This window comes from Vombatus ursinus, unplaced genomic scaffold (genome assembly GCF_900497805.2).
Source record: "Vombatus ursinus unplaced genomic scaffold, bare-nosed wombat genome assembly UNPS02014909.1, whole genome shotgun sequence".
Classification (NCBI taxonomy): Eukaryota; Metazoa; Chordata; class Mammalia; order Diprotodontia; family Vombatidae; genus Vombatus; species Vombatus ursinus.
In genome coordinates, this window is record NW_020954687.1 from 1,731,247 (window position 1) to 1,753,390 (window position 22,144).

The 22,144-nt window shown below is 43.3% G+C and overlaps 1 protein-coding gene across 5 annotated transcripts in view; it reads right to left on the reverse strand.

Annotated features, from left to right (window-relative positions):
- Positions 1-22,144, reverse strand: part of NAV1 (neuron navigator 1) — a 344,868-nt gene that overhangs the window by 200,529 nt on the left and 122,195 nt on the right. For all 5 annotated transcript variants that reach the window (XM_027843396.1, XM_027843395.1, XM_027843394.1 and 2 more), the window contains exon 3: positions 17,020-17,123. In XM_027843396.1, the coding sequence (XP_027699197.1) occupies positions 17,020-17,123 (104 nt within the window). The remainder of the gene's footprint in view (positions 1-17,019; positions 17,124-22,144) is intronic.

Consider the following 22,144-nt stretch of genomic DNA (forward strand, 5'->3'; position numbering starts at 1 on the left):
GTTGGGAAGAGGGCCATCAGTCTGCTCCAGGGCCAGGGTTGTAGGAGGAGCATTGGGCTAGGCTCTTTCCACTACACTACCCTGCTTTCTCCCCCTACCTTGAATACCCTACCATGTGATCTTTATCCCTTCTTGTGATTACATGCAGCTAGAGTGGATAACGCCTTGGACTTGGAGTCAAGAAGACTTAAAGTTGAATCTTGCCCCAGATACTTGTTATTTGGTCATCTCAGTCATGTCTGACTCTTCATGACCCCATTTGGGGTTTTCTTGGCAAAGATACTGGAGGGGATTGCCATTTCCTTCTCCAGTGTGTACCCATTTTACAGATGAGGAACTGAGGCAAGTAGGGGTTAAGTGACTTACCCAGGGTCACACACCTAGTAAGTATCTGAGGCCAGCTTTGAACTTAGATCTTCCTGACCCCAGGTCCAGCATTCTATAATGAAATAATATTTGTAAAGTGGTTAGCACAACACTTAGCATTAATAAATGCTTGCTTCCTTCCTATCTGTGACCTTAGACAAGCTAATTCACTTTCCTGGGAAGAAGAGGGGTTCGGATTAGATGATGTCTAAGGCCCTTTCCAACACTTTTTTAGGATCCAATAAGAACCTTCATTTATTTATTTTTATTTATATTATTTTATTTATTTTAGAATCCAATAAGACCTAAAAGACAGTGGGGGAGAGGAGGGTCTTTTGGGAAAGGGCTTTGTGGGTTAAAAGAGTGATTCACTAATACACTATCCTTGTCTCACTGAATAATTCTCAATTAACTAGAAGTATTTCCTCCGCCATACTCACCTTTCCCTGACTTTGTGCCTAAGGTTAGCCAGGTTTGGCAGAATCCCTCCAGTGGGCTCTGGTCAGCCTGGCAAAAGGCTCCAAGAGGGAGGGTGGTAGGACTTCAGGAGGGTGACTTCCGTATAAATAGCCTGGGGGTGACTCGGAAAAGTCTAAATCTCTACACAGTTCTCTGTCATTTTTAAAGTCCTTCCTCATCTGGCTCCAGTCTTCCTTTCTAGGTATTCTGAACCTTATTCTCCTTTGCAAGTTCTAAGGTTTAGCAAAACCAGCTGACTTGCTGCTCCACACACACCCAAGACATCCCACCTCTTGTGCCTTCATATTGGCCGTCCCCCAGGCCTAGAATGCACTCCCTCCTCGTCTCTGCTTTGTAGAATCTCTAACTTCATTCCAGGCTCAGCTCAGTGACCACTGAGGATCAGAGGTGGAAGTGACCGCAGAGGTCATTTAGTCAGCCCATTTTACAGATGAGGAAACTGAGGTCCAGGAGAGCTAAATGGCCATGAAAATCACAGAGGTAGTAAGTGACACTGGCCCATTCGAACTCAGGTCCTCTGACTCCTCTGTTCCTCATACCTTGCTGTACATGAGGTCTATCTTTACCCTTTCAGATGCTAGTGCTCTCCCCTTGGGAAATTACTTTGTATTTATCGGTGTTCATGCCGTCGCTGTCTGTCTGTCTGGCCCCCCACCCCATGGTTCTTCTTTCTCTTCTTTTTTTTAATCCTCAGTTCTTAGAACAGTGAATGAATGAATGAAAAACATCTTATGAAAAGCTAACTATGTATTAGTACAATGCTGCATCCTGGAGATACAAACACTGAAAAGCGAGACATCTGCACCCTGTCTTCATAGAGCTTATATTCTAATGGAGGGAGACAACGTTTGTAGAGGAATGTTGGCCTGGGAAGGGATTTTTGGTTTGGGGAGTCACAGGGATGATGAATGGAGCCATAGAGCATTTGACTAAATAATTATTCCCAGCTAGTGGTGGCAACTCCAGCAGCAGCAGGGTGGATGGCAAGACGCCCCAGAGGACAGCTGGATGGAATTCTAAACATGGCCTGGTCTGAGGCATGCTAAATAGGATGGGTTAGGTGAGTTTGCTCTCACTCACCAGCCAGTGTCTGGCATATCAGAAGTGCTTAATAAAATGTTTGCTGAATGAATGGTTCTGGTGACTCTAGGGAGACAGGGCCAGTTCTTTCCATGGGTACTGCTGCTCACTGTTAGGTGAATATGAGGTTCCAGTTGCAATACAGGACCCCATGAGGACCCCCTCAGAATCCCCTAGTCACCAAGCCTGCCAATCAACCACTTATAGCAACAAAAACATTCAAGTCTGAGAGTCAGGCCTCCCAAATCTCTTCACTAACATATCATTCTGCCTAGGAGAAATGCCTTAACCTTTCTGGGTTTCAGTTTCACACTTTATATTCACAGCTTTTTTGTAGCTACAGAGGGAAAGGGAGTAAGGAGGTAAACACCTAATTGGACATTCCCTCTAAAACTGTCCTCATTGAAAACCAGATCTCTTTGCTCCTCAGGCTAATAAACAGCCCCTGGGGTAAAAAGCCCAGATGTTTTCCACATGTGCTTGCCACATGTTGTCATGGTAACTGTCCCATACACACCAGCTGGGGTGTCTGCCTCACACCAGGCCAGCAATGGGCTTTACACAGCCCTGGTGGCTACCACACAGACCAGGACCAGTCCTGCTCCGTTGCTATGGCAACCAGCAGGGGGTGTTGGGATTGGCAATGAGGAGACTGGAGCACATATTCATTTGGAGGGTTTGGTGTGCATATATTCCAGCACGTGTTTCTCTGCATGTGTGTATATGTGTATGTGTGTGGTGTTATGTATATCTGTGTAACTATGTAATATTATGAGAACTGATGTTGGTTGTGAACCCAGGGCCGAAGTCTAAGACCCAACTCTACATGCAGACCATGGGGAACAGTTCCCTGTCTGGACATGTCATTCCTACTTCTGACCAGGTTTTCCAGCTCAAATTATTCCACTGGGATCAAAATTCTTGTATTTTAGGCTGCTCATTAAGTCATAGTGGGGAGACGGACTCTTGAGGCCATCTTATCTATCCTCATGTCTCAGGGAAAAATAAGCCTAGTTGATCTAGCCAACTCCTGGAATCCTCAATACAGGTAATACACGTAAACCAGTAAGCTAAGCCACGGTTTGTCAAGAGGGATAAAATCCAGCAGGATCCAGACTTTGTGTCCTCAGACTAAACAAGAATGACAGTGCCCTCTAAAGAAAGGCAGGGTACAGTGGGAAAAGAGCTCGAGATTTGGAATCAAGGGACCTGGTTCTGCTATTTACTAGCCAGGAGACTTTAGACAAATCATGCAACCTCTCTGGGCCTCTGTTTCCTCATGAGAAGCTTGGGTTAGTTTATCTAAAAGGTTCTTTCTGGCTCTAAATCCTATGACTTTTATTTTCTTTTCTTATTCTGGAAGAGGACAAGAGGTACAAAGAAACTATGGGCCAAATGCAAAAACCTGCCCTTCCCTGCCACTCACGAGAAAAATTCCCTTTTCCTGTCAAGATTCATTTTCTCTGCTGGCCCCTTCTGCCGCTTATCAGCAGTTTCTGCTAGGTTTTTAAGTGTTAAGCATTAAAGTGAACAGAGGAATGTCATAGATTCATATTTTAATGAATTTTAATAGGATAATCATTGACAATTACTTCGGAAAGAAAAAAGGCTCTGCAAGTGATAGGTGGGAGTGTTGATGCTGCGATGAGAACTCTGGTTTTGTTGTTGCCTGACTTCACTATAAGAGGCTTCTCACCTCTGTCATCTCTATGGAAACCCAGTCTTCTCAGAGTGGGGGGGGAGACTGTGAGGTCATCTGGTCCAAGCCCCTGCCTCCAGGCATTCTAATGTCTTATACATCTCAGTGAGAAGCGTATATTCTTTGTAATGGATGACATCTCTCCACCACCACTCTGTCACTCATTCACTGTTAAAGAGACTCTAGGGGGTCAGGAAATTTCTCCTTCTCCCTGACCCCAGTCCTTTGTTCTGCCCCCTTATACATTTTGGAGTGAAGATGGAGAGAACAGCTGGTCAACCTTTCTTATAATAACACTTCAGAGGTGTGAAGATTAAGCCTACCCTGCCTTCTCTCCCTACCCTACTTGTCCATCTGGGATGAATAACCCCATTCCCATTAACTTGTCTTGTGTCCCGATTCTTTCATTATTTTCAGTCAGTGTGCTGAACTCTGTACTTGGCAGCTCCAGAGCCAGGAAGGTGCTGTGAGGGTATATATACAAGAAGAGATTTCAGAAGCTGCCACTTAAAGGAACTGGTTGTCTATTCAGATTGGGGCTAATTCTCATACTTAATTTCCACTGCCACTGTGTCTGTATCACCTCCATCCTTCAAATTGACTCTCTCTGGGATCTGGCTATGTAAGTCCTGCTGGGCAGCCCTATTATAAGGGAAGTTTCTCAATGGGGGATTCTAATCCTCTTATTACAGGGTTTGTCTGACCCTGTCCTCCAGTCAGTCCAGATTTGCCCAGAAGAGATGGATGTGGTGAATATTAGCAACCCTGGGGAAGCTGACTTGGGGATGCAGTGACATCAATATCAAGAATATTATGGGTCATCAGTGGTAACAACTTGCACATCAACTGTTATAGTCATTTGTATAACACCATATAAGCTTATCAACATCTTTCTAAAAGAGCTCCTTTGTGGCCAATGAGGACATTCCACCTTCCATTTGTCATCACTCCCAACCTTTTCACTGATGTTTCTTCATGCCTGGAATATTCTCCCTCCTCACCTCCATCTCCTGGTTACTCTGGCTTCCTTCCAGATGAAGTGATAAGTCTACCTTCTACAAGAAGCCTTTCCTGGTCCTCTTCACCCTCCTCCCTCTTTCCTTTGAGATAATGTTCAATTTACCCTGTCTATATCTCATATGCATATAGTGGTTTGCATGTGGTCTCTCCCATTAGAATGGAGGAGGCATTATGTTGAGCAGGCATTGTGTTTTTGCCTTTCTTTGTATCCCTAGTGGTTAGCACAGTGCCTGGAACACAATAAGAGCTTAATAAATGCTTGCTGACTATTGATCAACTGCCTCTTCAGGGAGCCTTCTCCATGTTTCTTTGTATTTAATCTAGGTGATTTATTTCCAGATCATAACTGGAATGGAAGAAAAATTAAAAGCACTACATATATTTTAATGCTTCTGAAGAAGGAAGGGGGCCCAGATGAGGAGGTAATTAAGATTGAGCGATCCCTAGGCTAAGTGATGCAAGGGAATAGAGGTGAAGTTTTTGGAGGTAGAATTTCCAGGGACTGATGCTATCCTGCCTGAGTTTCACTAATGGATGAGAGGTGGAAGTTAAGTAAATAGCTCAGGTTCTTCCCTTCTCATTCTGAAAGATCGGGCTACTGCAGGGAACACTGGGTAAATGCGCCACAGTTATGTGGGTGGATGGGCGTATAGTATAACTTGGAGAAGATTCTTCACAAACCATTCCTATTCTTCATATTCTCAGTCATCTGACTCTTCTCAAAGGAACAGAATGTGGTGATACCTATTACCACCTCTGAGAGAGCTGAGTGAAGAGTCAGGACTTCTCTGAATGATTCATGACAATTTGTCTTGGGGTGGAAAGCTGAGGCTCTAAGATATTGGAAGAGTTGGCCTAGGCCAGGCAACTCTGCCATGCATACAGGATATGATCCTGATCATATCCTATGATCCTGATCATATCCTATGATCTTATGATGCTGAACTCTTACTAGAGGTGGGACAGGTAGGAGACCTTAAACTGGCAAGGGTAGCCCACAGGCTTTTGGGAATGTTTTGCTGTTTTCATCCTTAGGTGGACAAGGGTCATTTGGGGCTAAAGTGGAAAATTGTCAGAGGACAGATATAGGAGAAAGAATACTAGATATAGCATCAGAGGACCTGGGTTCAAATTCTAGCCCTGCTATTTTTTTTATAAGATTTTGGGTAAGCCTTTTGGCCTCTTTGGCTCTAAGCTCCTCATCTAAAAGGTGAAAGGTTGAACTAGATCTCTAATATCCTTTCCAGATCTAAAAACTATGACCCAATGACATTGCTATTATAGTTATGGATGAATGTTATTAGGTATCTTTTGAAAAGGAGGGGGAAGGCAAAACACTCTTCCATTGGTCTTTGAAAGATGGTGGATATGAGGTGTAGTGGAACACACCTGTGATTACAACTATGGGGAAGACTGAGGTTGGCCAATCTCTTGAGCTTGGGAATACTGAACTTTGGTGGACTGTGCTGTTGGGGTATCCTTAATAAGTTTGATATCAGTACAGTAAGCCCCCAAGGTTAGGGGTAGAGTGGGTGGTGGGCACTAAGATTGCCTAAGGAGAGGCAAATTGGCCCAGTTAGAATCAGAGCATCCATAATAGTTAGCAGCAGGACGAGGACTATGAGTAGTGCTTGTACTCACAGCCTGGGGGAGATGAGGAGACCCAGTCTTTAAAAAAAATAGTGGAGAGGCACCATAGAACTGGAAAAGGAAAAATGTCCTGATTGTCAAAAAGAGTGGGACAAAAAGGCCTTCAAATTATAGACTGGTGTGTTTGACTTAGATTCCCGACAAAATTCTGGAATCTATTAGTAAATGGATGATTAATGAACATCTAGAAAAGGAAATGGTGCTTAGAAAGAGCCTGCATGGCTTCATTAGGAACAGGTCATACCAGACTAATCTTATTTCCCTTTTTGATGGGATTACTAGATTGGGAGATCAGAGGAAAGTTTACCTGCATCTCAGCACAGTATTCAACAAAGTCATTCTGTTCTTATGGAATAATTGGGCTTGATGTTACAGTTAAGTGGATTTGGAACTGGCTGAATGATCTGACCCAAAGAATAATGGTAATTATTGGGTTAATGGCAACTGGGAGGGAGGTCTCCAAAGGAGTGTCCCAGGGAATCGGTGCTTGGCATTTCTGTCAATGACTTGGATAAAGGCATAGCTTTCATGCTTATCAAATTCACAGATGGCACAAAGTTGGGAAGGATTGCTAACATAGCAGCTGACAAAAACAAGGGTTGAAAAAGATCTTGACAGGCTAGAACATTGGTCCAAATCTAATAAGATGAAATTTAATAGGGATCAAAAACTTTAGTATTACATTTAGTTTTTTAAAAAAATCCAACTTTATGACTACAATATGGGGTATGTCTTTTTGTTGTTCAGTTGTTTAAGTTTTATATAATATTTCATGACCCCACTTGGGGTTTTCTTGGCAAAGATACTGGAATGGTTTGCTAATTCCTTCTCCAGTTCATTTTACAAATGAAGAAAGTGAAGGAAAAAGGGTTAAATGACTTGCCCAGGGTTGCATAGCTGGTAAGTATCTGAGGTTGGATTTGAACTGACTTTAGGCTTTGTACACTATCCACTGAGACACCTAGCTGCCCTAAGTATGGCTAATCAGCCTGAAAAAAGATAAAAAGATCTAGCAAGGAGGAAAGGGTGGAAGTGAGTAGGAACAAGCGTACTACAAACCCAATATGAGTCAACAATCTTATATTGTAGTCAAGAAAGCTAGTACAACTTAAGCTACATTAAAAGAGGCATCATAGTGTCCAGGACTTGGGAGGTAATAGTCCTATTACACTCTGCCTTGGTCAGACCATATCTGGTTGTAAACCTCCTTTCTTTTGCCTTTTGGAATATTATATTCCAATATTTCCTCTGTTTTGTGGAGTTGCAGCATAATCTAATGCGATCCTGTCTGTAGTTCCTTTTCACTTGGATCTCACTTTGGCTGCTTGTAATAATTTTTCTTTGACTAGAAATTCTGTATTTTGCCTCTGCTATTCCTGGGTGTTTTCAATTTGAGGTTTCTTTAAGGAGGTGACTAGCGAATCCCTTTCTATTCTCACTTTTTCCTCTGCTTCAATTAGAAGCAGTCTGGGCAATTTTATTTTATGATTTATTGAAATGTGTTTTTTCATTTGGTTATGGTTTTCACTGAGTCTGATGATTCTTAAATTATTTCTCCTCAATCTGTATTCCAGCTTGTTTTTAATCATACCTTACATGTTCTAATTTTTTCAGTCTTTTAACTTTGTTCTCATATTTCTTGTTGTCTCATGGAAAAACTGAGTTGTGGTTTTTCCTTTCTAGTTTTCAAGGAGTCCATTTCTTGGGAAAAGGTAACTTTTTGTTCTAAGTTATTTAGTAGCTATCAGAAACTATTCTTCCTCTAGTCTTTCCTGCAAGAGCTTTCATTTAATTTCTAATGCCTTCTAAAAAATTCATTGCTTCATTCCCTCCAGGCATTCTTAAAGTTTTTTGTGGTCCAGCCAATTTTTTTCTCTGAGGTGCTATTTGTACTTATTGTGGAGTTACCCACTTCTTCTGGGTTTACCTCCAGGGTTTCTCTTAACCCATAGTATTTCGTCATTGTATTATTGTCTTCTGCTCACTGGTGTCTCTAGCATTGGTTCCTTGATTTTTGACTTTGTGCCAGGGCCAAGCTCTTGGATGGGGTGTGAAGGCCCTGTTTGGTCCTGAGCCCTCAGTTTAGGTGACATCTAGAACACTGTGTGTTCAGTTGTGAAAGCTGCATTTTAGGGAGATTTATTATTCATAATTATTCTTGATATTATTATAGGTGGTGAAGTTAGACTTAGATTAAGGTGGTGATGGTTGTTGTGATTGTACCATTTGAAGACCAGGAATGATTAGTCTGCAGAAGAGAAGATTTAGGGAGGGACACACGGTAGCTATCTTCATGTATCTGAAGGGCTGTTATATGGAAGAAGAATTTCTTTTTTTATTCCTGACCTCAGAGGACAGAGTTGGGAACAAGGGTTGGAATTGACAAAGAGGTGAATTTTGGATTGATGTAAAGAAAAACTTCCTAAAACTCAGAGCTATCTAAAAAGGAAATAGTCTGCTTTGGGAAGTAGTGGTTTCTACCTCTTTAGAGGTTTTTGGGCAAAGACTTAATGACCATTTGTTGGGTGTGATGAAGAGGGGAACATTTTTTAGGTACGAATTTGATTAGATGGCCTCTGAGGTTATTTCCAATTCTAAGATTCTGGTTTTTGGGGGGTCCATTTTTCCTGAGGTCTCAGTAGGAGTCTAGCAGGTTATCTAATTATTTATGGGGGATTCAAGTGTAAACTAACTGCCTGAATTGGGGAATTGACATTGGGGAGAGATCCACTGATTTCCAGATAGGAGAATCTATTTCAAACTCATAGGATTTCCTCTAAGAAACAGTTCCCAGGAGTAGCTATCCTAGAGAGACTGGGGCCCACAAGGACAGACTGGAGCTCTGTTCTTGGAATCCATAGGAGAGCCTTCTCTTCCAGGCTCTACTGTTTTCCTATTGGCCAGAACACTTTGGCTTCCGTCATACTTGGAGCCAAATCAAATTACAGAGGAAAGAAATTTTTTGCAAGGCAAAGCCCCTTCCTGTCTTTGATCAAAGCATGACTGAGGCAAGGAATCACACTTTCTCTTCCTTCCTCCCACCCCCAAATATACATAACACAGAGGGATACAGTAGGCTTATTGAAGAGACAGGATTCAGTGACCTCCAGCAGGATACCCTAAATGAACTCACTTCCCCACCCACCTGGCCCTTCTATACCTCTCAGGCAAAGATGCTGATAATCCTCCCCTACATCAAAGTCCTGTAACTTACGCCCGGACCATCCTTCCTTGACTTCTCACCAAGCTGCTTTCTGCTGCACAATCAAAAATGTCTTGAAAGTCCATCTCCTGCATGAAGCCTCTCCTTTGCTCAAGAAGAGAGGAAACTCAAATCTGATTCATCCAAGCTAACACCCAAAGGTACCTGACACTCCTTTCCCCTGCAACCCAAGTCATACTCACAGCGTAACACATATATACTAGGTGAATAGTTAATATTATTTGTACAGGTGTGTGTTCAGTATTCATTGTTTGGCTGTCTGCATGTCCTCTCTGCAGTTGAGACTGTGACAGTCCTTTTGTCTTAGACTGGAAGTCCCAGAAAGGTAGGGGTCTTACCAGCGTAGATCCCTAGGTACACTGCCCTACTCAAAGCCATGCAGATTGAAAAAAAACCCACTTGGGTATCATCTTTCTGCTTTTGGCTCCCATCCTTATTCTCCTCAACTCATCTACCTGCTCCACTTGCAAACTTTTAGCTGGATTAATATTCTTTATGCAGATATCTGATTATCTTGCTCCTTTATTAGAAAATCTTTGATAGATCCCCATTGCTTATAAAATAAAGAGCAAATTCATTAGTCTGGCATTCGGAGCCCTCCACAAACTGGCTCTAATCTAACTTCCTAGTCTTATTGCATATAGACTCTGGGTCCTCCCTTATACTTAAATAACTTGATGATCCAGGTGAACTGAATGACTGCTGTCCTCTGAATAAGTACCACATTCTCCTGCCTCTGGCAGTTGGCCATGCCACACTCTATACTTGGTATGCCTTCCCTGTATTCCTGTTTCTGTCCTTTGAAATCATAGAGGTTGAGTTCAAACACTCCTTCCTTCATGAAGCCTTCCATGATTCCCCTCAGCCAGAAGTGATTGTCTCCCCTTCCAAATTTACATAGTACTTTGTGCTCTATTTTATAGCATAATTATTTGTGGGTGTGTCTCTTCTTCCTTACTAGATTATAAGCTCACTGGGGGCTAGGGTTATGTTTTGTTCATCTTTATATCACTTTTGTTGCCTGTCCTCTGCATCCTAAGTGCTCGATAAATGTTTGTTGAATAAATGAATGAATGATTATGATGAGGGTGGTGATACCAGTGATAATGTCATTCTGGTACATGTTTAACCTAAGGGAAGTTTCAATGAAGAGCTTGGTTTGCAGGCCTAGCTCTCCATCTTGCTGTCCAGCAGAAAGTTACAGGTTTATGATACTTAATAGCTAGAAAGAAATCCTGTGATCAAATAATCCGTCTGCACAGATGTGATTACTTAACTTCTCTCCTTAGAAACCTTCAATGGCTCCCCATTTCCTACCATTTTACAGATAAAGAAACTGAGGCCTAGAGGGAAGAAGTGACTTTCCCAAGGTCACAACATAGTAAATAGTACAGCTGAGATTTGAACTGAGGTTCTTTCACTATAGAGTCAACTATGAGCCCCTTCCCTCGCCCTCAATCTGATTAAAATGTAATTGGGAGATATTCAACAAAATAAATAAAAATACAACAAAACATAGATAATATCACATTTTAAAACTGAGTTGATATGTGGCAGCAGGGATCCTTACATATGGATGAGTAGCCTTGCCCCCATTTTTAGCTTAGCTGACATCATGGCCCTATATCTGGCTGATTGATGGCAATAGCCAAGAAATCGAGTAGCCTCAGGGACCAAGAAAGTCAAGAGGCCCTTTTTGTAGACTTGGCATTTGGAAATCAGAGAAGTTTAGAAGAGAGTAAAAGACACAGTCCTCGAGTCATGAGGAAGTTGCTGAATCCCTGGGAAGCTGCCGTGGTTATCAAGGCCTGGGACCCAGGGTTCTGGCCTTTCCATTCTTCTCTCCCCGCTTGTGGGTCCAGGTTCATCTTGGATTTTCCCTCACAAGGGACTCTTTTCCCAAGTGCCCATCCCTAAGGCACCAAAGAAATAACTGTGGCATGACATAGTTGGAATGGTAAACAGACAATAAAGAAAAATGAGAATAAAACAAAACAAGTCCCAGCCTGAAGCCAAGACTCAGTGCTGGCACCTCTTGGACTAAATATATATAAAACCACGTGCTCGGGCCAGAGCTTGGAGCTGATTCTGGCTTTTTGCCCCCTGACACGTGTCAAGAAAAGATCCCTTCATTATGTGTCCACTGAGCTCTTGTTTCCAAACATGCCACAAAGGAGAAGTAATTAAGGAATATCTATAAACCTTTCTTAGCCCTTCTGCACATGGACACATGCCGATGGCCACCCTGGGAGGTTAACTCTTAGCTCACTGTGTTTTCACTCTGTTTTCCAAACAAGCCATTGATGGCAGCAGTGTTATAGTGGAAATAATCCTTAGATGGGAGTCAGAAGACCTAGGCTCTAGTTCAGATTGTGCCACAAGGTAAGGTCACATGTGATCTTGACCTTGACCTTTCTCTTGCATCATTTATGAAAAATGAAGAGGTCAGATTGGGGTCTCTAACATCCTTTCTAGCTCTAAAACTTAGGGGTTTCTTAACAAGTCCACAGCTTGGGGCTGATGGCTGGTGCACTCACTTTCCTGAAAATGGTCAGTAGGTGCAACTAGCTTCGGGAGCCCTACCCAACAATATAGCATCATGATACCCATGTATTAAATGGGATGCCCCAGAGGCAGACCCTTCCGGATGGAGGCAAAAGTGTGGTTGCAGGTCTGGAAGGGGATCCATACTAGTCCAATGGGCAGAGAATAGAAATCATAGCTGACCAATCAACTCCAGCTCCATCTGATAACACTTTTCAAGAGACCCAAATTCCCTGAAGTCCCCTTCTGCTAACTCACTATCTCTCTGGCTAGGCAGTAGGGTTAAGCGACTTGCCCAGGGTCACACAGCTAGTGAGTGTTATGTGTCTGAGGCCAGATTTGAACTCAGGTCTGCCTGACTCCAGGGCTAGTGTTCTATCTACTGTGCCACCTAGCTGCCCCTCCTGCTGGCACTTTCTGGTAGCAGAGCCTCCTGGGAGTTTGACAGGAACTTGAGGCAGAGCTTGTCCAGACTCCCAGGATAGGTCCCTGTTCTCAGAGGAGAGTAATAAAGACCCCATAGCTTACTTTTCTTAAGATTACAGTATTTAGAGTTGGAAAAAACCTTTGAGAACATCTAACCTAACAAATCCCTTTGTTTTGCATATGAGGAAACTGAGTCCTAGAGAGGTTAAGTATCTTGTCCATGGTCACATAGCTGAGAAATTGCAAAGCTGAGATGCAAACCCCAATCCTCTATGTACCTTTGAGGCAGCTGGTGACACCATAGATAGAATGGTGGGCCTGGGGTCAGGAAGACTTGAGTTCAAATCTGACCTTTGATACTTCCTAGATGAGGAGGTAACTTCATCTCTGTTTACCTCAGTTTCCTCAAGTATAAAGTGATGATGCTGATAGCAGCTACATCTCAGGGTGGTTGTGAAGATCAAATGAGATAATATTTGTAAAGCACTTTACCCAGAGCCTGGCACATGGTAGGTGCTACAAAAGTGTTTATTTGCCTTCCTTGCTACTGGTGGTAGTTGATATTTATGCTGTTTTACAGTTATAAATTTTTGCATACATTAAGTCATTTCATAATAGTTACCATTGCTGTTTTACAGTTTAAGAAATAGAGCTCAGAGACTGAATCTTCTAGGTACCTAAGACCCTCCTCAGGGGTAATCTGACCAGGAGCTAACATAGGCAGTGAAGTTGGGGGCAACTCTATAGAAAGGGCTGAGAGAGACATTCTTTTCCCTTTCCTAGTAGGTAAGACAAGGAACTAGGCTTCCAGAAGATGTCTGAGTTTGATGAATGCTTTTTTTTGGAGGGGGGGGAATTCCTTGCATTTAACATGTATCTTAGTTTGAAAGCTTCAGAAAGCAAATGATACCCTATTTAATGGGCAAATTGAAAAGGGAGTGACAGTATGTAGTGAGTACCTACTATGTGTTTATTACAATGCTAAGCTCTATAAGTCATACAAAAGGAATGATACCTTCTCAAATCTTCTGTTTCTCTTTCCATAAAGAGAAGAAAATGACCCCAGTAACTCTTGCGTTACTTAGAACTTTATAATCTTAAAGTTGGAATGACCAATCACTTGCCTTCCTGACTAATAGATGAATTGCTCTCTTCAATATCCTTCCCAAGGATCATCCTGCCTCTGCTTGAATATGTCTAGTGATGGGAAATTTACTACATAAGGCGGCCCACTTCAAGGGTCCAGTTTTATTGGTTAAGAAATTTATTCTTTGGGGAAGCTAGGTGACAGAGTGGATAGAGTACCAGCCCTAGAGTCTGGTACTCGGACTCTAGCTGTGTGACCCTGGGCAAGTCACTTAACCTTGATTGCCTTAAAAAAACCCCAAGAAGTTCATTCTTCATTTAATTTGAAACTGGTTTCTTTATAATGCCTTCAATTCACTCTGATATTCTTGGCATTATGCTGCCAGAGAAAGAATGCTGAATTTGGAGTTAGGATCTGCAGGTTCAAATTCTAGCTTTGTTACTTCCTACTAGTATTACCTTAGAAAGTAACATCACCTCTGTAGGCTTCAGTTTCCTTATCTGGAAAATGAAGGGTCTAGATGACCCTTGATGTCCCTTCCAGCTCTAAATCAATGATCCTATGAAGTCTATGAGGCAGCTAGGTGGTATAGTAGATAAAGTATTAGGGTTCAAATCTAGCCTCAGATGCTTACTAGTTATATGACCTTGGGCAAGTAATTTAATCTCTGACTAACTCAGTTTCCTCATCTATTGTTGTTTTCTTGATTAGCCGTGTTTGACTCTTGGGGTTTTCTTGGCAAAGATACTGGAGTGATCTGCCATATCCTTCTCCAGCTCATTTTACAGATGAAGAAACTGAAGTCAACAGGGTTAAGTGACTTGCCTAGGGTCACTCAGCTAGCAAGTATCTGAGGCTGGGGTTAAAAATAGCACCTACCTCCCAGGGTTATGATGAGGATCAAATGATATTACTGCTTTGCAAAGTATTATGTAAATGCTATTATTATTATTGTTGTTATTTATTGTTATTAAGGATCTTAGAACAATCTTTCTTTGACATGGCAGCCTTTCAAAATGTCTCCCTCAAGCCCATGTCTTAGTCCTGGGTACCTTTCCAGGATGTCATGTGACCTGGGCAGATAATTAATATGGTGGAAGTAGGGGAGAAGAAGGAGGAATAGCTTCTAGAGGTAGGGGTTGCTAGGATTGGGGGGGCATCCTAGGTGATGCCATTGGAGTGTGGTGTACATGTGATAAGGTTCATCACCAGCAACCTAGGTTCTATATGTATAAGCCGAGGGAAAGGGTGGGCTCTGCCATAGGTCACTGGGCAAATGCCCAAGGGACCCCCCAGAGGATCCCAAGTTGGGGGAGTCAGGCAAGTGAATAAAGATCTTCTTGACAACCAGCTCAGAACAAAACAGGGATGCTCAGGTGCTTAAAGGGCACAAAATGTCCAAGAATTCTAGCTTTCCTTTTCCTCTAGCTGAATCTTTAGGCAGTTTTCTGGCATCCCAATCAAACAGAACAATTCAACCTGCAACTGGACAGCTAGCTCATTGACTCTCTTGCCTACTGACTGGTCAAAGGATTGCAACCATTCCCTGAAAAGAAGGCACGGCCAAGGATGACATGACTGATGAATTTTTTTTTTGCAGTGGATTTTGAGAGTAAATGACTTTTCATCAACTCCTCAAATAATGATCATTAACTCTCGCTGATTCGATGGAGATGATCGAGCTTCAAACAATGTGGCAGACACATAAGGAAGCTATTATGCAAATGTAAAAATAGAGTCTTGCATACTTTCCTGGTTACACCACTCTCGTTTCTGATGGCTTTTTAGTGTGAAGTCAAATTTGGTTTGTCTGTCTCCCCCTCTTTCTCCCACCCCCCAGATTGGTGCCCTCATTCTCTAGCATATGAGTCGTACTGTGGGAGGACAAGGATTGCTTTTTTTTTAAACATCTATTTTTTTAGGCTGCTTTTCATGCAAAGCAGGTGCTACTCTTATACCTGAAGCATTATCCTGCCAGGGTGTACACCCATCCACCCACCAGAATACTTAGAAGGACCCAGAGAGCTCAGAAGGTTTGGCAGAGAGGTCGAGATAGAGTCAGAAAAAGAAATGTCAACCCTGACAATAGCTAGGGTGGAGAAGGTGAGGAAATTAGTCTTGGGATAATAGGAATATGATGTTAGGGTGACACTGGGCTAGGTTCTATTTTCTATCTCCAGGAACTTGGCCAATCAGAGTAGCAGGTTGGGTTGTAGGTTAGGGCTCAAGACTTTTTTAACAGGGGTTCTTAACCTGAGACAGATTTCAGAGTGTCCATGAACTAGGATGGGGAAAAATGTACATTTATTTCAATATATTTGGTTTCCTTTGCAATCTTATGCATTTTATTTTATGCATTTAAAAACATTCTTTCGACCCTACCCCCCTGTAACCTTGAGGTTTACACAAAACAAGCTGCCCACAAGTTGTCCAGGCTAGTAGCACAGGAGGCTAACTTCGTGCATAGTACAACTGGATTTCAACATCGGTGCTAGGTTATTACCCACATTCTTTGTTCTAGGGTCTAGTGACAGGGTATGGATTACTGTGCTTTGGGCTTCCAGATGGGATCCCAGTACTACAAGATGTGAGATATACTGATCTGGATAACTGGTGGTATACTGGAGAGGGGAGAGGATCATTCACAGAGATGACTCCATTCCTACTCTGAGTGCTCTTAGTCTGATGAGGGAGATGTAATCCTTGATTACCTGATAATAAGGCAGTTAGGTGGTCCAGTGGATAGAGTGCTGGACCTGGAACAGAAAGACCTGAGTTTAAATCTGAACTCAGATATTCATTAGCTGCCAAATCCTGGGCAAGTAACTTAGTTTCTGTTTACCTCAGTTTCCCCAACCATAAAATGAGGATAATGAGCACCTACCTCCCAGGGTTGTTGTGAGGGTCAAATGAGATGATTGTGAAGCACCTAGCAGAGTGCCTGGCATATAGTAGGTGCTATAGAAATGTTTGTTATTACTATTAATAAGCATTTACCATATTGGTTTATATGGAAGGCTCTACCTGGTAAAATACTGGTCTTGGTTTATAAGTCTGAATTTATAAAGGAGGGTTTCCTAACTTTTTGTGTGTATCCTGGACCCCTTTGTCCGTCTGGTGAAGCCTAGGGACCCCTTCTCAGAAGAATGTTTTTAAATGCATAAAATGAAATGCATAAGATTGCTAAGGAAACCAATTATATTGAAATAAATGTACATTTTTCCCCATCGTAGTTCATGGACTCTCTGAAATCTGCCTCAGGCTAAGAACCCCTGTTAAAAAGTCTTGAGCCCCCATGCCCAAGTCACTGATTGAAATCTCACTCTTTGAAAGCAGGACCTTCTTTTGACTGATTCTCCACCTACTCAGGAAACCTGAAGGTTTCTGTTTCTTAGTACCGCCCTTTTTTTCCAGGAGAAAGTCTTTTCCCTGATATGAACCTACCCAAGCCAGGGAAGTTGTCTTCGGATCCATCAGAGGGACTGGGGTAGTCTTCAAAGGCACAACCATCTTGGGGTAGGGGGTCAGTGTCTTGATCTCCTTGTAGCCTGAAGGATGAGAAGGGGATGGTCATTTGTGGAAAGTGCTTTGAAGTCCATTTATGAGCAGATCTGGCCTCGAAGGCAAACCCCTTCCTTCCAAGAAAACTGACCAGCCTTGTGTCCTGTTCTGGCCAAGAAGGGATCTCCTACTCCATTTTTGCCACTTATCCTTGTCACGCAATGCTTCTCTAAATATACATTTAGACATGTCCCGAGGGGACCACATAACCTTCTGGACAGGGCCAGTTAGGGGCAAGTGTGCTTCTCCAGAGGGCATTGGGGTCCACCCACCATGTCACCTGCCTCAGAACTGTAACTAGGCCACAGACAAAAATTTACAAGGTTCTTCAGTACCTGTAATTCTGCAAAGTAACAACAACTGAGTTTAGCACCTAGTTAGCAAGAATTTTTTTTGGACCAGACCTGTGATATCATTCTTATAGGAGACTCCCTATACCTAGGCAGATTGGCAACTGCTCAGTAATTTATAGCCTTACAGTGTGGCTTGGGGTCACTGAGAGTGCGTTACTACGAGGTCATACAGCCAGCATGTCAGAGATGGGACTTGAACCCTGGTTTTTCAGAGTCAGAGCACAGCTCTCTATAAGCAAGAACAATTCTTGAAATAGAAAGCTCCTAGAGTTTCTTCCCAGACAACCTTCCGCTTTCCTCCAGGTCACATCTCAGGTGAACATCTCCCAGAACTTGCCAGTATTAACACTACCCTGCCCCAGACACACAAATTGCTAGTTATAGCTCTGTCTGCCCTTCAAGCTCAGTGTATTATATTCCCTTTCTCAGAGATGTGCATGGTCTGCTGAGTAGAGCAACTCCCTTACCCCTTAATCGAACTTTAGTTTTCCTCTCTTCTCCTCTGTAGAAGTCAGGAAGTTAAATTACTCGACTATGGTCACACAGCGAGTAAGTCTAGGAATCAAGGGGTCTTTGTCAAACCATCCAGTGTAACATTATCCCTGCCTCCATGAACATATGAAAGCCCCTTCTTTGAGTTAGATCAGTAACTCTTGGGTGGGGCTGGAGAGGCCAATGTGACCAGGATACTAGGGACTAAGCAGGGCTGGGCTCAGCCTTTGGGCTGGAGGGCTCATGGAGAAGCCACATCTGGGCTGGGTCAGCTGTGGCAGCTGGAGGCAAGGTTGTGGTCCTGAAACACAATTCCAACTGGGCAAGCAGGCCCCAGGAACAAAGGGGCAGTGGGTTTTCTTTATATAGGTAATTACCCTGGGCCTCAGAGCTGCCCACTTGCCCGCCCACTGTCTCCAGCTAAATGGACCTTTTGGCAGCGGGGCAAATGAGTCGGGGTGGGGGTGGTCAAAAGGGGCTGACTGGCTTATTCTGGAGAAGGGAGGGGGAAGTGAGCTGAGGAACGAACTTTTTAGTAGTGTTTATGGCTCTTTCTCTCTTTCTTTTTCTTTTGTTTCCTGTTTCCAGCCTTCATGTTTTCTTCAAGACTTCACCAATGCATTTGTTGCCTTACATTACCTTAAGTCATTCAAGTGCAACTGAGTAGGGATGCAAGGTCTGAATCAGGGTGCTGGGTCTGAGGGAGGGATGCGAGAAGGGAGCACTCCCAGAAGAGACTCAGTACCTGCCCTCAGGGAGCTCCCAGTCTGATAGAGCCACAGTTCAGGGACAGTTTCATTTTTGTTTTTGTATTCCTGGCAACTAGCACAGTGCCTGGCATGCAATAGGTGATTAATACATAATTGATGATTGATTGCTTTCTGTCCTTGGAAGTTCCCAGTCTGAGGGAGTTAGGGCAAGGGAGAGATAGGGTACTTGTGTATTTGCTCGATTGAACACACACACACACGTATAGAGATATAAATAGATACACAGACAAACCACATAACAGATGTATGGTATATCCATATTTCTATATGCCATATATCTACATCTATCCACCTAAACCACATATATACCATATACCATAGTTAAAAGGGAAAACAAAAAATATATAGATTTTCAAACAGTGCACAAGTACACAAGGGAAGGGGGTATAACTGGAGCTGGGTGGAATTAAACATGGAGGGCTTCTTGTTGTGACTGGGATTTTTGAAGGAAGAAGGTCATTCTAGGCAGGGGAAATGGTTGTTGTCATTTTTTGGCTGTGGGAGAAAGTTAAAGGACTTTGAGTGGATTTGGCCAGAGACAGTAGAGAGTCCAAGGAAGGGAGTACTGGGAGATTAGGGGAGCAGCAGACAGGGGATTTGTCTGCTGATATTCCCTTCTGTCCCCTTCTTTCATGCCTCTCTCATGCAGGAAACCATGTTGGATAAAATGGGTAGGCTGAATGCCCCTATTTCTTGAAGTCTAAAGGGTCAAGCTATATTGTCTCCTGATAAGGTCTAGGTTCTAGTTGCTCATTTCAGGTGGGAAACATTTAGCTAACAGCAGAACCCCAGAAAAGTTGAAGGAGAACAAGCCAGAAAGAAGGCAATGAGAACACACACACACACACACACACACCCTACAACTTCATACTCTATTAAACAAAATTCCACATAAAGGTTCAAACAAAAAGAAAATGGCATACAATGTACTATGTACTTATGCTCACATAGCCATAGTTGTGGTCCAGGAGATATCGGAGAAGAATCATAGGGGGAAGTGGGTGCTTGGAAATAGAAAAATACCCAATGATAACAATGGAGAAGAAGCTATTGTGGGTCCAGGATGGACAGAGAGGGGTTGGGGATGAGGTATAGATGAAAGCTAGGTAAGGGTAGGGACTGGGTGGTGCAGGGGAAAGAGTATTTGATTTGAACAAGACTTGGGATCAAACCTCCATTCTGTTACTGACTCCCTGTGTGACTGAACAAGTGACGAGACCCTGTCTAGACCCTCAGTTCCTCATCTGAAAAATGAGGGGCTTAGATTAGATGGCCACTAAAGTGAGTTCCAGCTCTAAATCTAGGATTCTATGATACCCACCCCACCTCCACCCCTATTGAAAAGAAACCATGAGAGGAATGAAATGGTACCATCAGTTCAGAGAGTTGATTCGCAGAGAAAATGAGCTCTGATTTCTGCCAGAAGGACTGAGCAGACACCCTGGGAAAGGAGGCTAGGGGGGAATGATGGAATCCAGAGCCTCTCCTTTCCCAGAAGCTTCATAGCTCAGAATCATACCTGATTACCTGGGATGGGGTATGATATTAGCCTGATCATGGGCAAGGGGCGGAGTAAGATAACCTCTTCTTCATCCTTCAGCAAGCACTTTGCTGATGGCTAAATTGGTGAAAGGAATGTGATAAAGGGGCCAGGTTTCCATGAGAGTGGGATGTCTGGTGCTTCCAGGGAGCAGATGGCACCTCTTTGGGAATGGGCCTGGGGAAGGCAGACCATCCTGGAGCCCATGCCAGGTCTGCCTGTGTCAGCAGCTCCAGGTCTCAAAACTGAGGCCACATTCTCCCCCATCTGCCAGAAGTCTCTTGAGCCTAAGAGGTCCACAGCAGAGCCCTAACCCTAATCCTCAGTTCTGGCTCTGGTCTTAACGCCACCCCTAGCAATCTCCAACACCAGGGCTTGAAATGAAGGGAAAAATATTTCAACATTACATGTATCCAATTGACACACAGACTCAGCTGTCACCATGGAGACCAATGAGAATGGTAGAAGTTGCAGCTCTCCAGTTGAAGAGGCTTCAGAATAACAACTAGCTTTTTAAGGTTTACAAAGTGCTTTATACACATTAGCTCATTTGACCCTGACAACAACCTGATGAGGCTATTATTCCCATTGTGCAGATGAGGAAATTAAGACTGAAAGAGGTTAAGTGACTTACCCAGCTGTGAAGTTTCCAAGGCAGGATACAAATTTGGGACTTCTGGAGTCCAAATCTAGTATTCTATTTACTATACCAACTAGCTGCTGCCTTTCTAGTGGGAGAAATTCAAGGGTGGGGCGGGCCATGCATAAACCTGCAGTCACAGATAAGAATGAGCATAGCAAATTGAAGTGATCTTTTTCTAGCTCAAGCACCTGTTATTTGCCTGGTGCTGAACTGTCACAGCTGGACCGTTTCATGGCTCCTAGTTCAGACTTTGCTTCCAATTTTTTTTGTTCAATTGTTTTTTCAGTCATGTTTGACTCTTCTCGGCAGAGATACTGGAGTGGTTTGCCATTCTCTTCTCCAGCTCCTTTTATAGATGAGGCAAAACTGAGGCAAACAGGGTTAAGTGCCTTGCCTAGGGTCACACAGCTAATAAATGTCAGAGGCCAGATTTGATCTCAGGTCTTCCTGACTCCAGGCCCAGTGCTCGACTCATTGCACCACCTAACTGCCCCTTGCTTCCACTTCAGACTCAGCCTTTTGGTTCTAAGACTTCTTTTTCTGCTTCTTGCTCTTGGCATGTAATGATCCTGACCTCTTCTGCACTGCTCTTTGACTGCAGGGGGCTGACGCCAGGACCATTGACCAGACAGGTTCCATAGAGTGAACTAAGCCTCTGCACACCGGATGCATGTCCGCTGGAGAGTGAGCAAAGATTTCAGATAGGATGTTCTGGTGAAGATAATGAAGAAAGGAATTGCAGTAAGCAGCGGCCATGACTGGGAATGAAAGGGTCCACTTGAAAGCAGCACCATTTAAAACAAGCCAAGACTGGGAACCAGGGTAACCCTGGTGTTGTGGAAAGAGTGTCAGACTTGGGGACAGGAAGGCAATGTTGATTCTTGCCTCAGATACTTCCTAGCTGTGTGACCTTGGGGGAAGGGGCTGGACAATGACCTCTAAGGTCCCTTCCAGTTCTAAATCTATAAAGCTATGGGCCTACGCATGGGCTGGGGGCACTTAGTAATATCCAAAGGAAGGTTGGAGTTGGGAGGACCATGAAGGACATGGTGGGAAGGGTGGGAAGGGAGCTTTGACATTTAGGAATTAAGTATGTGGCATCAGGAAGCTGGAGGGCATTGAGGTAGAAAGTTCTCTTTTCCTAAACATACTGGTCTAAGGAATGTGTGTGTGTGTGTGTGTGTGTGTGTGTGTGTGTGTGTGTGTGTGT